The sequence below is a fragment of the Muscardinus avellanarius genome, assembly GCF_963383645.1.
Source record: "Muscardinus avellanarius genome assembly, chromosome: 16".
Taxonomy (NCBI): Eukaryota; Metazoa; Chordata; class Mammalia; order Rodentia; family Gliridae; genus Muscardinus; species Muscardinus avellanarius.
The window spans coordinates 1,868,781-1,883,916 of NC_137802.1; the positions used below are offsets into that span (position 1 = coordinate 1,868,781).

Sequence of the window (15,136 nt, forward strand, 5' to 3'; positions counted from 1 at the left end):
CCCAAGGTCACCGGGCGGCCGGCCCCGGTGGAGGTCGCGCTCGGGAGGCGGGGGCGGGAGGGGCGCGCGGGCCTAGGAGGCCCTGTCCCCAAATAAGAAAGGCTGGACCTAGGTCTGGGAGCGTCGCCCGGAGTCAGAAGGGCTTCCAGGAACCCCAGCACCACCAAAATAAATAAATAAATAATATAAAACAAAATAAAAATAGGTCTGGGAGTGTAGCCCGGAGGTAGAAGGGTTTCCAGGAACCCCAGTACCACCAAAAATAAATAAAAATAAATAACAAAATGAAAATAAGTCTGGGGGCGTCGCCCGGAGGTAGAAGGGTTTCCAGGAACCCCAGCACCACCAAAAATAAATAAATAAATAAATAAATAAATAAATAAATAAATAAAAGGTCACCAGGGCCCCAGCCCCTGTCCCCTGCGCGCCCTGAACAAAGACCCTTGAAGGTGCTGGGGCACCGCGTACCCCCTCTCCCCTCTGCATCGAGGAGGAACGGGAGGAAGAGCCGGCCAGGTCGCTGGTGCTCCCCCCACCCCAAGCCGTGCCCTTGAGCTCAGCGGGCCGCTGGGAGTCTGCTGAGGGGCAGGAAGGCCCCGGGGGCCCAGGTTGACATCGCCTCCACCCCACGCCCCTGGCAGAGGCCTACTTCTGTCTCTTACTGCCCAGTCCTTGGTCCACAGATGGGGAGACCAGGGCTGTTCCCCACCCAGAGGCAGCCCGAGGCCTGTGCTGGGCTGGGGCCCGGTGATGGGGGCCTGGCCCCAGCTCCCACCCTCCCCCCCCAGCTCCCTCAGGGACGGGGTCAGGAGCCAGCGCGCCGGCTGCCTGGGCCCCGCTGGATGTGTCCCGGACCCCTGGGGAGCTCCCGGGGCCTCCAGACTTCATCTGGTTCGAGGTTTGACGTCATGCTGGGCAACCATGCCTCGTGCCGGCCCCGCTGGGGCCTGGGGCCAGGAGGTGGAGATGAGAACCGTCCCTGCCCAACGCAGGTGCTCAGTGGTGCCAGGAGGAGCCCAGCCTGGCCGCCCGTCTCGTCCGGACGGTGGAGGATGGGCCGAGCCCCCATCCCCCTGGCTTGGGGACTCCCGAGGCCCCCACGCGCCCCCGCAGCCGTCTCTGGGCGGGCGGCAGCAGAGTTGGCAGTGCCAGGCTGTGGCCGCCCCAGGGCAGACGCGTGTCCCTCTGAAGGGAGACCTTTTATGCTCACCCTGGGAAGATGTCAGGCTGGGCAGGTCGCCAGAGCCCGAGGGCTTGCTGCTGGGCAGTGGAAGGAGCAGGCTGGGCTGCCCGGGGACCTGCCATGCCCGGAGGGGTGAGGCACGGAGACCCCCTCCCAGCCTGCATGGCATAAGGCCCCTCTGTGAGCCTTGGGGTCCTGGTCACTCCCAAGCCCAGGCCCCCAGCCTCCCAGGCCCTCCACACCCACGCTGACCACCTGCCAGGCCGGCGTGCCCTGTCTTTATCCATTTATCCAACAAATTCCCATTAAGTGCCTGATCGGGGCTGGGGATTCCGGATGGGGCTGGGGATTCGGGACAGGGCTATAAACGTGGCGTTTTGCAAACGCGCTGTCAGCTGGAGCTGGTGGTGCTTGTACACAAGTCCAGCAGGAGCGGGTGAGGAAGGTGGACGGACGTCCAGGAGGACGGGAAGCAGGGGAGGACTCCTGCGAGGAGAGCATTCTAGACGGGAGCTGCGGCCTGTGCAGAGGCCTCAGGCGCAGCCACACCGGCTTGTTTGTTCCAGGAGCCCGGAGCCCAGGGGCTGCTGCAGAGATGGGGGTGGGAGCTGTGGACGCATACATCAGTCCCTCATTTTAAATTTTTTATTTGGTGGTGCTGGGGATTGAACCCAGGGACTTCCTACCTCTGAACTGCACCCCCAGCCCTAGTTTTTATTATTATTTTTATTTTATATTTGGTAGTACTGGGGTTCCTGGAAACCCTTCTACCTCTGGGCTACACTCCCAGACCTATTTTTATATTTTTATTTGGAAACAGGTTTTTTTTTTTTTTTTTTTTGCGGGTCTGGGGATGGAACCCAGGGGCATTCTACTTCCGAGCTACACCCCCTGCCCCATTTTTTTATTCTTTATTTTGAAACCGGGTCTCACTGAGTTGCAGAGGGCCTCGCTAAGTAGCTGAGGCTGTCCGCGAACCGCGATCTCCGGTCTCAACCTCCCGAGTGCTGGGATGACAAGCGTGCGCCACCACGCCCGGCTCCCTGCCCTATTTTGTATTCTTTATTTCGAAACGGGGTCTCAGTAAATCGCTAACAGCCTCACTAAATCGATGCTGGCCTCGGATCTGTGACCCTCCTGTCTCAGCCTCCCAAGTACTGGAATCACGGGCAGGTGCCACCAGGCCCGGCTGACGGGCTTCGAGGTTCTGAAATCACCCTGGTCTGTTGCCTGAAGCTCCCTGCGACGCCCTGTCAGCTTTGGGAAACCACCCCAAGCCCCTGCCCGTCTCCGGCCGCCTGTGCCCACTGCTGGGCCCCGGGGTTAGCCCTCCTCCCTGCTGAGCCCCCAGGGTCTCTGCCCGGTGCCTTTCCGGTGAGAAACACTTCCCATCGCGAAGACAGAACGAGGCCTGGGCAGGCTGGCCGGGCAGGCGGCCCCGCCCCGGGCTTCAGTGGCCCCCTCACCCCAGGATGGGAGGGGCGCCGCAGGGCCGGGAGGGCAGCCCGGGCCCGTCCTATGGGCAGGGAGAGGCTGGAGAGGGGGTGGCAGCCCCCCTCGGCCTGGCGGAAGCGAGCGGCCAGCTGCTGCCCCGTGTGCAGTCCGGCTGTGTGAATGAACTTTTGTTTATACAAATGCACTTCTGAGACCCCGCGGCATCCTGGCGGCCATTTCCTGTTCGTTCCAAGCACTTGACCCCTGATGCCAGGCTTCCTCGTCTCACCTCTGGGGAAACTGAGGCCAGCTTTGGCGAGAGGCCAACACTTATTTCCGGGGGCTCACTCTGGACCCCGAGACTGAATGTTATTGGAGGGACAAAGGGCACCGGGTGAGCTAGGCGCGGTGGCTGTCACCCTCGTGCTTAGGAGGCTGAGACCGGAGGCCACAGGTCTGAGGCCAGCCTCAGAAACTTAGGCCCTCAGCAACTTAGTGGGACTGTTTCAAAGGAAAAAGGGCTGGGGGTGTGGCTGGGCACAGTGGTGTGCACCTGTAATCCCAGTACTTAAGACTGAGAGAAAAAGATCAAGGCTCAAGGCCAGCCTCAGTGATTTCGTGAGACCCTGCTTCAAAATAAAAAATAAATGCCGGGCGTGGTGGTGCACGCTTGTCATCCCCGCGCTTGGGAGGCGGAGACAGGAGGATCGCGCAGGTTCGAAGCCAGCCGTGCTGGCGTAAGAGACCCTGTTTCAAAAATATAAAATAGGTCTGGGAGTGTAGTCCGGAGGAAGAAGGGCTTCCAGGAACCCCAGTACCACCAAAAAAAAATAATAATAATAATAAAATAAAATAAAAGCCAGTTGTAGTGGCGCACGCTTATCATTCCAGTAGTTGGTAGGCTGAGACAGGAGGAGCGCGGTGCGTGGCCGGCCGCAGCTACTGAGTGAGGCCTTCTGCAATTTAGTGAGATGCTGTTTCAAAAAATAAGGGCCGGGTTTGGTGGCCCACGGTTATAATCCCAGCACTCGGGAGGCTGAGACAGGAGGATCGCGGTTCGCGGCCAGCCTCAGCTACTTAGCGAGGCCCTCTGCAACTCAGTGAGACCCGGTTTCAAAATAAAGAATTAAAAAATAGGGCTGGGGGTGTAGCTCAGAGGTCAAATGCCCCTGGGCTCTATCCCCAGAACTCTCCCCCCCAAAAATTGTGCTGGGGGTATAGCTCAGATATAGACTGTCCTGGGTTCCACCCCCGGTCCCCCCCCCCCCGCAGTAGATGAAGTCGCCAGGTGCTGAAGGAGCCGCTGGCATTCCCAGGTGGAGCCCCTTGGCAGCCGCGCCCCTCCCACACCCCCTCCCCCAGGCCCCGCGCCAGGCCCCATGGAGAGCCCCAGGCAGGAGGGGTCGGGCAGGGGACCGGCCCGGGCTCCAGGTGAGCGGGGTCACGTCCACTCGCACCCTCCCTGCCACGCGGGCTCCGGGCGCTGACCACCCCTCTCCCCTGCCCCGCCTGTCCACTGAGTACCACGGGCACCCACTCGGGGCCCGGGATGCTCACACGGGGGCAGCCCTGTGCACAGGTCCCTGGCTAAGTGTTTACAGGAGGCACCTGGGCCCCAGGGAGGCCTCCTCCCAAGGCCAGGGAGCACGGGGCCCCAGGGGCCCGGCTGCAGGTGCCCACGGGCAGTACGGCCCCGGCTGGCCGGCAGGTCTCCATCCTTGCTGTGCCCTCGGCGCCCCCTGGTGGCGGTCGCGGGCAGGGCCGGGCAGAGCCCCTTCCGGGCCAAACGTTTCTGGGCGTGAAGCCAGGCTTTTCTGCAAAAAGCAGAAAAGAGGTGGGGAGACAGCGCTCCCCAGGGCTGTGGCCACGAGCTAGGTAGGGGTTATTTGGGGATGGTGGGGGTGCTGGGGGCTGAACACAGGGGCGGTCTACCTCCAAGATACACACTACGGCCTCTACTTTTTTTTTTGTGGTGCTGGGGATGGAACCCAAGGGCATTCTACCTCTGAGCTGCACCCCCAGCCCTATTTTGCTTTTGCAGACAGGGTCTTCCTAGGTTGCCCAGGGCCTCGTTAAAATACTGCGGCTGAGCCGGGCGCGGTGGCGCACGCTTGTCACCGCAGTACTTGGGAGGCCGGGACAGGAGGACCACAGGTCTGCAGCCAGCTGTTTTTTTCTGTTTTTTTCTTTTTCCAGTACTGGGGCACTGGGATTACAGGACTGTGCTACCTACCACTCCACTTATAACAGGCTTGCTAAGGTACCGAGGCTGGCCTCGAGCCTGCGACCCTCCTGTCCCAGCTTACTGGGATTACAGGGTGCGGCACTGCACCAGCTCAACTGTGTTCGTGGCTTCTCTGGAGTTCAAACGCTGGGTTCCACCCCCACCGGAATGCACACATTTCACACCTGACCTGGTTCCTTTTCCCTGAAAGCCCAGGAAGAGCTGCCTGGCTCGGGGCTGCCTCCCTGCCTGGGCAGGAGGCCCACCTGGGGCTCTGGCACCTTGGCCTGGGGGCCCACCTTACTCCCCCACAGCCCCTTCCTGACCCGGGGCTGGGGCTCCGCTCCCACACGGCTGGGCCCGTGTCCCTCAGCCCTGCCCGCCGGGGCCGGCCTCTTCCCTGTGGGCCTGCTGGCGCTGCCCCACCTGCTCCCGCGCCTCCCCTCCCTGCCCAGCCGCAGCTCAGCTGATGCTCCGGGCATCCTGCCAGGAGGCACCCCCCCCCGCAGGCCGGGCTGCCAGGGTGACCCCACTGTGTTCTGGCACCTGAGGTTCCCACAGCCCCTCCCCGTTCCCCAGCTGCTCCTAGCACGAAGGCTCCCAAGACCAGCTTCGCTGGCCCCAGCCCAGGACCCCAGGCCACCCTGCCTGCCCGTCAAAGCCAAGGCCCACACAGGATGGGGGTCAGTCTTTATTGTGGGGTTCCTGCGTGGGCCCGACACCGGGAGAGGGTGATGTGATCCACTGGGACGGGCGGCTGGAGTCCTGTCCTGGGCACGCAGGCAGCAGGGGGCTGGGGTCTCGGGAGCGGTGAGGGGTCGCCTGGATGGGCGGGCAGGTCCTCTTTACCGAGAGGTCAGAGTGGTCACGGGGCCTCTCCTGGGCCAAGAACGGACCTGCGGCTTCAGAAGAAACATCACGGCCGTGCAGGGGCGAGGAGCGCGCGGGCTTCAGGGCTGGGGCCTTGGGGACATGCCCGGCTGTAACGACAGGCTGACACGGGGAACCCCAAGCCACGGGGTCTACGAGGAAGCCCTACTTTGGGCTAAGGTCTGCTGCCAGGCGGCTGTTCTGAGGTGAGAGGTGGGCTTTGCGCACTGGGGATGGAGACTGGACGCCAGGCTCCCGCGTGGGCTCCAGTCCTGGGGCACCAGGAGGGCGGGGCGCTCAGACACCGGCCCCCCTGCACCCGGGGCCCGCAGCCAAGCACCTGCTCAGGTGGCGTTCCTCTGGCGGACATTTTTGTCCTTGTCGTTCACGGACCCGCTGCTCTTCCTGGGGACACGGGCGGAGCCTCAGCACTGGGGTCTGGCCGCGCCACCCCCCACCCCAGTGCCCAAGGGGCGCCCCCACGGCCCAGCTGGCACTTACAGCGGCGCGGACCCTGCGTCATCGTCTGAAGATGCAGCCGGCATGAAAGAGAGACGGAGGTGGCGTCAGCGCGGCCTGGACGCTGGGCAGCGCGGCCGGGCAGCCCGCCCGCCCCAGGAGCGGCCACGTGCCGGCGGCCGGAGCCAGGGCAGCCATGCCGGAGCCGCCCAGCGTGCCGAGGGCTGCCCAGGCCCGGGCCCGGCCCCGGCGGCCACTCACCATTGAGGACACGGGCTGGGGGCTGGCGGGAGGAGGGAGGGGTGAGGCTGGCGCAGGCCGCCGCCCGCCACTCACCTTCCACGGGGTCGTCGGGCTTCCGCCGCTTCTCGTAGATGAAGATGATGGTTACCAGCACCAGCACCTCGGCCACGATGCCCAGGAAGGGCCAGAGCGCGGCCAGGCGGCTGCGCACGCGCAGCGTCACCTCCAGCTGCGCGCTGCCCTCCGTGTTGGTGGCGTTGCACACGTACGTGCCCCCGTCGGCGCTCAGGTCCAGGTCCTTGATGCGCAGCTCAGAGCTGGTCTCCGAGGACATCACGTAGAACTTGCTCTGCGAGCCGTTGGCGATGACCTGCGGGGGGGCGCGTTAGCCGGGAGGGCGCTGCGGCCCCCCACCCCGCCCCGGCCCAGCCCGGGCCCTCACCTGGAACGCGGAGTCCACCACCTTGTACCAGGCCCACTCGGTGACGGGCGGGAAGGACTCGGACTTGCAGGTCAGGGTGACGGTCTCCCCCTCGTTGGCGTGTTCAGACTTCTTCCCGGCCTTGATCTTGGGGGGCCCTGGAGGGACAGGAGCGGGGGAGCCTGAGCCCAGGCCCAGTGCTCCCAGGCCCTCGCCCAGAGCAGGCTGCCCCCGCCAGCAGGACTCACCAGGCACCAGGACCTCGGCCTTGCCCAAGGCCTCTGGGAGGAAGACACAGGAGTACCTGCCCGCGCTGTCCTCCATGTCCACCCTGCGGTCACAGGGCCGGTGAGCTCCCCGGGGCACTCCGCACGGCCCCCTCCCCCCCGGATGCTGCCCCCAGGAGAGGCCCTGGCCCGGGGTCCCCAGCAAGCCAGACGCGAAGGGCCCCATGGCCCCATTACAAGGCTCTGTGCCCGGGCGCAGGAGCCCCGCAGTGTGGACGGCCGAGGCGGCTCCGGCCTGTCCCTGGTCCCCGCCCAGGACGCCCCTGCCCCCAGGTCTGAGCAGAGCCTCCTGTCCTAGTTTTTTTTTTTTGGTTCTGGGGACTGAACCCAGGGACATAGAGTTCTCTCTCCAAGCCACACACCCAGCCCTTTAAATTTATTTTTAAATGTTGAAACAGGATCTCCTGAAGTTGCTAAGGCTGGCCTCAAGCTCGCGGTCCTCCTGCCTCGGCCCCCCACGTGCGGCCACTCACAGGTGCTCGGTGGTCAGGCCGGGCAGTGCGTCCTCCTCCAGCACCTTGTCCCCCTTCATCCACCGGTGGCCGGCGACCTCCACGGCGCTGTGGTTCAGGGTGCAGCTCAGGCGGATCTTGGGGCCCATGCCGTCCGTGTGGGTGAAGATGGTGCCCGCTGGAGCACACAGGGGGGACATCAGCACAGCAGCAGGGGACCCGCCCCAGCCCAGGCCCCCAGCGCGCAGCCGGGCCCTGCCCGACGCTGAGGCCCAGGCCACGGCTTCTCCCAGAGGCCGGCACCACCCTGTGTCTATTTGTGTGTGTAGTACAGTGGACTGAACCCAGGGGGCTCTACCTCCGAGCTACACCTCCAGCCCTATTTTTTAATTCTTTATTTTGAAACAGGGTCTCACTGAGTTGCAGAGGGCCTCACCAAGTAGCTGAGGCTGTCTGAGAACCACGATCCTCCGGTCTCAGCCTCCCAGATGCTGGGATGACAAGCCTGCGCCACCACACTCAGCTTATTTTACTTTTGAGACAAGGTTTCACGAACTTGCTGAGCGCCTTGCTAAGTTGGTGAGGCTGACCTCCAACCTGCGACACCCCCCCCCCCCCGTCTCAGCCTCCCAATGTTGGGATTCCAGGCGGTGCCACTACCCCTGGCTCAGCACCCTGTTCAAAGAGGCTTCTTTCCTGCTGTGGGGACCCTTTAATGGCTCAGACCTGTGTGTCTGGGGAACAGAGTGCCCCCAACACCTCTGGACAAGGACTGACCTGTGGTACTGACCGCAAATAAGAAATTCACATCCAAAATTAAGACGTGGCAATTCAGGCCCTGCCCCCCGCCCCGCTGTGGGTGAGGTCTGCTTGGAACCCCGTCTCTGGTGGCCCCGATCCTGCCGAGGGACCCAGGCGAGCAGCCTGGCAATCCCACCCCCTCCCACAGCTGTCAGCCTGCCCTAGGGAGTGAAAACTTGAATCACTTTAGGGCTGGGAAGCCCTGGGAGGTCCTGACGGGCCTCGTGCCTGGGCCCCGGGCTCAGTGTGGATGCTCAGTATGGCTACAGGAGCTGCGGACCCCGGGCCCCTGGGCAGCACAGGAGCAGAGGGCCGGGAAGGCGCTGGGAGCAGGACAGACGACGGAGCAGACAGGTGGAACGGAATGGGGGCCCCCCGCCACCAGCTCGGGGCCCAGGAGCAGGAGGGTGGAGGCCTCGGGGCAGGACAGCGTCTGGGTTCTACCGAGCGGGGCCAGGGCCGGGCGGCACAGGAGGGGAACGGAGGCGGGCACCCGGCCACTCACGTTCGAGGACCACCACGCTGGCCTGGGCGCGGACCCACTTGAGCCTGGGCGCCCGGCTCAGGTGGTTACGGTCGGGGTCGTTGCTGGCCCGGCACTCGTAGGTACCCGCGTCCTCCACGCTCAGCTTGTGGACCGACATGCTGCTGGCCGCGTGCTGGCGGTAGGCGGCGTGGATGTGGACGCGGTCCTGCCGCGCGCCATCCCAGAGCTGGGCGCAGGTGTCGTTGGGACGGTTCCCTTCAAACCACCACTGGATCTCGGGCACGGGGCTGCCCACAGCCTCGCAGTGCAGCTCCACGCTGCCCCCCGCCCACCCCTCCTGGGACAGCGGCGACGTGACGAAGCCGGCTACGGCTGCGGGAGAGGGCCGGTGGTGCCGTTAGGAGAGGCGCCCTGGACGGGCCGGGCCGCTATCCACCACGGGCTTCGCTTCCGTCCCCTTGGGGGAGGGCCCTCCACCTGTGGGCTGCCCTCCAAGAGGCCTTCCGGACACCAGCGCCCTCGGGGCCTGACTCCAGCCCTGCGCCCCGGCCCAAGGAAGGACCCGGACACCGGCGGGACTCCCAGGGTGGGCGGCCCCTCTGATCCAGGTCAGTTGGAGCGAATCACGCCACCCAAGAGGGAGGGAGTCCTCCCGGCGCGGGGCAGAGTCTCTGGAGCAGCAGGGGGCAGGCAGGGGCAGCGGCCTGCTCTGGAGGTTGAGCCCAGGCGCGTTCTACCCCAGCTCTCCTCTCTTTGGGTATTTTTTTTGGCGGTGCTGGGGATTGAACACCACACCCGGCTTGTTTTATTCCGAAACAAGGTCATGTTAGGTTCTGGAAAGTCTAAGTTGCCGAGGCTGGCCTTGACTCCATTATCCTCCTGTCCCGGCCTCCCAAGTGCTTGGACTACAGGCCTGTGCCACTGTGCCCCGCCAGTTTCTTTGCGCGGGCCGGGGGTCTGGGAACTGCAAGGGGGTGGGGAGGAGCAGACCCTCACCCTCGCGAGCCCTGGGAGGAGGGAGGTGCGAGCCCTGGGAGGGAGGTGCGAGCCCTGGGAGGAGGGAGGTGCGGCTGCAAAAGCCCCAGGCGGTGTGCTCAAGAGAAAGCAGGCGCCTGCCCCGCCCCGAGGCTCCAGGCCCCAAGGCTCCAGAACTGGGTGGACAAGGGCTCTGGCCCCAGGACCCGGGCCATCAGAGCGGGCAACAATTCTTGGCACTGCCATTTTTAGGAAAAGATTACCTCCGGGTAACCTACATTCCTTGGGAGTGGAGATTCCTGAGGGCAGCGGGCAGAGTCAGGGCGGGCGAGCCCCTTCCTGTCCCAGGCAACACTGGCCGCCCATCCTCAGCCTCAGGGCAGCATCTGGTGCAGCGGAGGCGCTCCTCAGCTGCCAGGTCTTGTCATGGCTACCCCAGCCCCCCCCCATTACGTGCGTGCGTGTGCGTACAGTGCTGGGGATGGAACCAGGGGCACTCTACCTCCAAACTACACCCCCAGCCCTATTGTACTCTTTCATTTTGAAACAAGGCCTCACTAAGTTGCTGAGGACTCCCACAAACCCGCGATCCTCTGGTCTCAGCCTCCCTCAGCCTCCTGAGTACTGGGATCACGGGCGTGCACCCCCACACCAGCTGCCCTGTGTCTGGGGGTGCACCGTAAGGGACAAGAGATCTGCTCCCAGGCGGCCCTGCGTCCCAGCCGGCGCCCTGTGGGAAAGCTGGCCACGCCCTTCGCAGAACCCCAGGCTGGGGCTGTGGCCAGCGGGGTCCTCTCCCCAGGACTCTGCGCGCTGCCCTTCACGTGGGTGCACATGGTGCTCTGGGCATCCCGCTGGGTGGGCAAGAGGGCGCACTGCAAGATGCCTGCAGAGAGGCTGGCAACCCCCAGGCCAGGGGAGCCCCCAGCCCCGCCCCTGCCATGGCTGGGCTCTGGCCTGCAGCCCACGGCCTCTGGCAGGCAGGCACCTCTGTCTAACAGCCGCAGCCGCCTCCTAGGCCACCTGGCAGCCAGGCGGGGCAGGGGCCAGGCCCGGCCATGGGGTAAGCAAGCCCAGGGCTGGGCCCTCTAGGTGGAGGGCGCCCCTCCCCGAGCAGCCGCCCTTGTTCCTGCCCACTGCAGCGCTGAGAACATTCTGGAAAGCAGGCGGAGCGCGTCAGCTCTCCCCTTGCCACCTGAGGCTGGGGCTAACCGGCCCCGCTGGGAAGCCCGTGCCTTCTGTGGGTTCTCCTGCCAGGCTGGGCGCCCCAGCAGAGGGCCCCGGGTTCCTCTCTCTCCTTCCTCCCTTCTCTCTCTTTCTCTCTCTCTACCACTGGGCTATACCCTGAGCTCTTCTTTTTTTTTTTTTTTTATGGGTCTGGGGATGGAACCCAGGGGCATTCTAGCTCCAAGCTACACCCTCTGCCCTATATTTTATTCTTCATTTTTGAACAGGGTCCCACTAAGTTGCGGAGGGCCTCACAAAGTAGCTGAGGCTGTCCGCGAACCGCGATCCTCCGGTCTCAGCCTCCCAATGCTGGGATGACCGGCGTGCGCCGCCACCCAGGCTCCCGAGCTCTTCTTCATTTTTTGGCACTGGGGATTGAACCGAGCGATGTTCTACTTCTGAGCTATATCTCCAGCACTTTTTATTTTTTATTTGAAAACAGGGCCTCACTAAGTTGCTGAGAGCCTAAGTAGCTGAGGCTGGTTTCGAACCTGCGCGATCCTCCTGTCTCAGCCTCCCAAGAGCTGGGATTACAAGCGTGCGCCACTACACCCGGCAAACTGTCTTTAAATAAAGAATAAAAAATAGGGCTGGGAAGCTAGGCATGGTGAGCCACGCTTGTAATCCCAGCACTTGGGAGGCTGAGACAGGAGGATTGCAGGTTTGTGGGCAGCCTCAGCTACCTAGTGAGGCCCCCTGCAATTTACTAAGATCCAGTTTCAAAAATAAAAAAATAAAAAATTGGGTTGGGGTTGTAGCTCGGAGATAAAATGCCCCCTGGGTTCAACCCCCAGCACCACAAACACAAAACAAATCGGGCTGGGGGTGTAGCTCGGAGGTAGAGTGCCCCTGCGTTCATCCCCAGTACCACAAAATAAATAAGGACGGAGTGGTGCACACCTGTAATCCCAATACTTGAGAAGCTGAGATAGTTGGATTGCAAGTTCAGAAACTAAGACAGACCCTGTTTCAAAATAAGAAATAAAGATGGGCGTGGTGGCGCACGCTTGTAATCCCAGCGCTTGAGAGGCCTTGAGAGGCGGAGACAGGAGGATCACGCTGCGCTGGCTCAGGAGACCCTGTTTCCAAAATTAAAATAGGTATGGAGTGTAGCCCGGAGGCAGAAGGGCTTCCAGGAACCCCACCCAGTACCACCAAAAATTAAAAAATAAATAAAAATAAAAAGAGCTGGGCTAGCCGGGAGTGGTGGCGCACGCTTGTCATCCCAGCAGTCGGGAGGCTGAGACAGGAGGATCGCGGTTCGCGGACATTCTCAGCTACTTAGTGATACCCTCTGCAACTCAGCGAGACCCTGTTTCAAAATAAAAAATAGGGCTGGGGGTGTAGCTCGGGGGTCAAATGCCCCCAGGGTTCTATCCCCAGACCGTTAAAAAAAAAAAAGGCGGGGGGCTGGGCTACAGCTTGGAGGTAGAATGCCTTAAGTTCAAACCCCAGTACCAAAAATACCCCAGACCTGGAGCGTCCAGGCCACAGGGGCAGGCTGCACGTCCAGGACACTGAGCCTCTCCCTCCAGGCGCAGAGCCCGGAGCTAGCAGGGAAACCCGCCCCAGACGGACGAGACACTTCCCTGCCCACACTGCGCCTCGGGGTGTGACGGCCAGGCACTGGCTCTGCGTGCCGACATCCAGGGACGAGCGGGGCGTCTGCCCAGGAACCGCGCTTTCCGTTGGCAGCAATCTGCTTGGGAAGCCAGGCTGAAGCGGGAGGCGGGCGACTGCGCCCCGCGTCCCCGGCCGGCTTATCTCCCCTGCTCACCTGGCCGGGACCTAGCTGCACCAGCCCAGAGAGCCAGCCTGGCGGCCGGGACCAAGGCCCTGGCCTGGGACACATCCATAAGGCTGTTTGATTACGAGGAAAAGGGACTGTTAAAGTGGGTCAGGAGCCAGCCTGTGAGGTTTCTGCTAGAGGTCTCCCCTCTGTGGCCCTGGCACCTGCCATTCCCAGCCCCCACCTCTGCACAGAGCCCCAGACCCCAGGGTCTGCCCTCTCCCCCCTGCATGTCAGACACTGTAGATCTTTAACTGGGAATCAAACGGGGTTGCGGGGAAAGGGGGCGCTCCGTAAAGGAAAACAAATAAATTCCCCTGTCGAGCAAAAGCGCGGCTGGCTTTTCTCCTGGAGAAACACCCCTGGACCACCTACCCAGAAGGCCCCAGAAAGCAAGACCAAGCACGGCACCGAGCCGAGTTCCCTCAACCAGGAGGCCGAGGCGACCTCACCCACCTCCAGCACTCAGGACCCCAACTTGTACGGGACTAGTGATCTGTCCCTCTGCCCAGAACCAGGCAAGACCAAAGGCCCTGCCCAGGAGGGAGGGAGCTAAATCCCACCAAGAATGATAATTCCTGCAGGCCGAGCGTCAGGAGGCCCAGCTTCCATCTGAGCACAATAGCGGTTTTCCGGATGAGCGCCCAGGCCGGAGGGGCTGCTCTCTGGCAGCAAAGGTCACAATGGCTCACATGCGAGATGGAGGGCCCAAGGTGGGCAGTCCCTCGCCCGGCATTGCTCAAGCAGGTGTCCTCTCCAAGCCTGGCAGGCTCCAGCCTGTGGACACGGTTGGGCCGGCACCAAACTGGCCCTGAGCTCTGGCTCCGGCCCAGAGGGGGCCCTCAAGCACCCAGGGTTGGGGCTCCCATTCCCTGGCCGGTGGCACAAACAGGTGGCTGTGGTGGCCCGATGCCCCAGGGACCTGCGTCCAGGCTTCAGACTAAATCTTCTAGGGACGACGGCCCACCCCAAGGCCACAAAAAATTGGGAGATCACCTCCAAAATATGGGCAGGGGCTTTGTACGCATGTACCCAGGCAAGGACCCCCCGAGAAACCGGGATGGGACTCCCCAAACCTTGAGGACGTTCCTAGGGGTGGCGATTTCGTGCAGTGCCACCCCCAAGGCCTCCTCGGGGTCTTTTCAACATCAGGTGCCCTCTGAGAGGGAATCCCGTTTACAGCGGTGCCCCTCGACCCTGTACCCCTCTGTCCAGAGGCCCCCCACGCCGGCGGTGCCCCTTGGCCGCAGCTTAGTTAAGGGCGGCCACATCCCAAAGACATCTCCCGAAGCACAGCTGGCCCTGGGATGGGAACCGCCATGCAGCGGCTCCCTAGACCCCGGCCCCCAGACCTCAAAGACACTGGCCCGGGCTTCCTGCACCCCGAGAGCCCCATCACCCCCACCCTGGTGTCCAGATCCCCCCACACATTGGGAAAGCCAGCCCCCAAAACTGCTGCCCCCCCTCAGGACCCCCAGTCGACTGCCCTACCCGCTCCCGGCCACCACGTGCCCCCAAACCTCGGGGACGCCGCTTCCAGGCGCTGATGACCACGAGAGCGCCCAGGGTCACCTCTCGCCCCCGTCCCCGGGTGGCGGGCCCTCCACCCCCGTCCCCGGGCTGGGGGCGCCGAGAGGCGACGCCCCCACCACGGCTCGGGCCCTCTCAGCCCTCCCCCGGGGCCCGCGGCCCCAGACCGCTCCTCACCCGCCGCGGAGGCGCCCTGGACGCCTAGCAGCGTGAAGCTCAGGGCCAAGACCAGCGCGGCCGCCATGTCGCCCGTCAGTCCCCGCGCCCGTCCCCGCGCGGCGCTATAAGAAGGGAGGGGCACGCCGGGGCGCGCGCACGCAGGCGACGTCGCGGGGCGGGGCACGCTGGGCGCCACGCCCTGCGCACGCGCGCGCGCACGTCCGGCCCCGACCGCCCGGCCGGCTCCCGCTACGGAAGCCGCGCGGCGGCGCGTGACGCGAGGGCCACGCCTCCCTCTGGGGGCGGAGCCTGCGTTGCCTGGAGACGGGTGGGACCGCCCAGGGGCGGGGCCTCGCGGCTTCTCAGGCTTGGCAGTTTCCTTAACCATTTTCTGTTTGGGGGATACTGGGGATTGAACGCGGGGGGCCTTCTATCTCTGACCTACACCTCCAGCCCCATTTTTTATTCTTTATTTTGAAACAAGGTCTCACTAAGTTGCAGAGGGCCTAAGTAGCTGAGGCTGGCCACAAGCCTGCGGTCCTCCTGTCTCAGCCTCCCAAGTACTGGGGTTACCAACATGCATCACCTCGCCTGG

At 63.6% G+C, this 15,136-nt stretch overlaps 1 protein-coding gene across 1 annotated transcript; it reads right to left on the reverse strand.

Annotated features, from left to right (window-relative positions):
• Nucleotides 1-6,055: 6,055 nt before the first annotated feature.
• Nucleotides 6,056-14,626, reverse strand: BSG (basigin (Ok blood group); the record flags this gene model as incomplete). The annotated part of the gene is made up of 8 exons (XM_080712352.1): nt 6,056-6,116; nt 6,213-6,237; nt 6,507-6,783; nt 6,856-6,992; nt 7,083-7,165; nt 7,595-7,751; nt 8,880-9,227; nt 14,560-14,626. 8 exons carry the CDS (start codon nt 14,624-14,626, stop codon nt 6,056-6,058), a joined length of 1,155 nt encoding a protein of 384 aa, XP_080568478.1.
• Nucleotides 14,627-15,136: the final 510 nt, after the last annotated feature.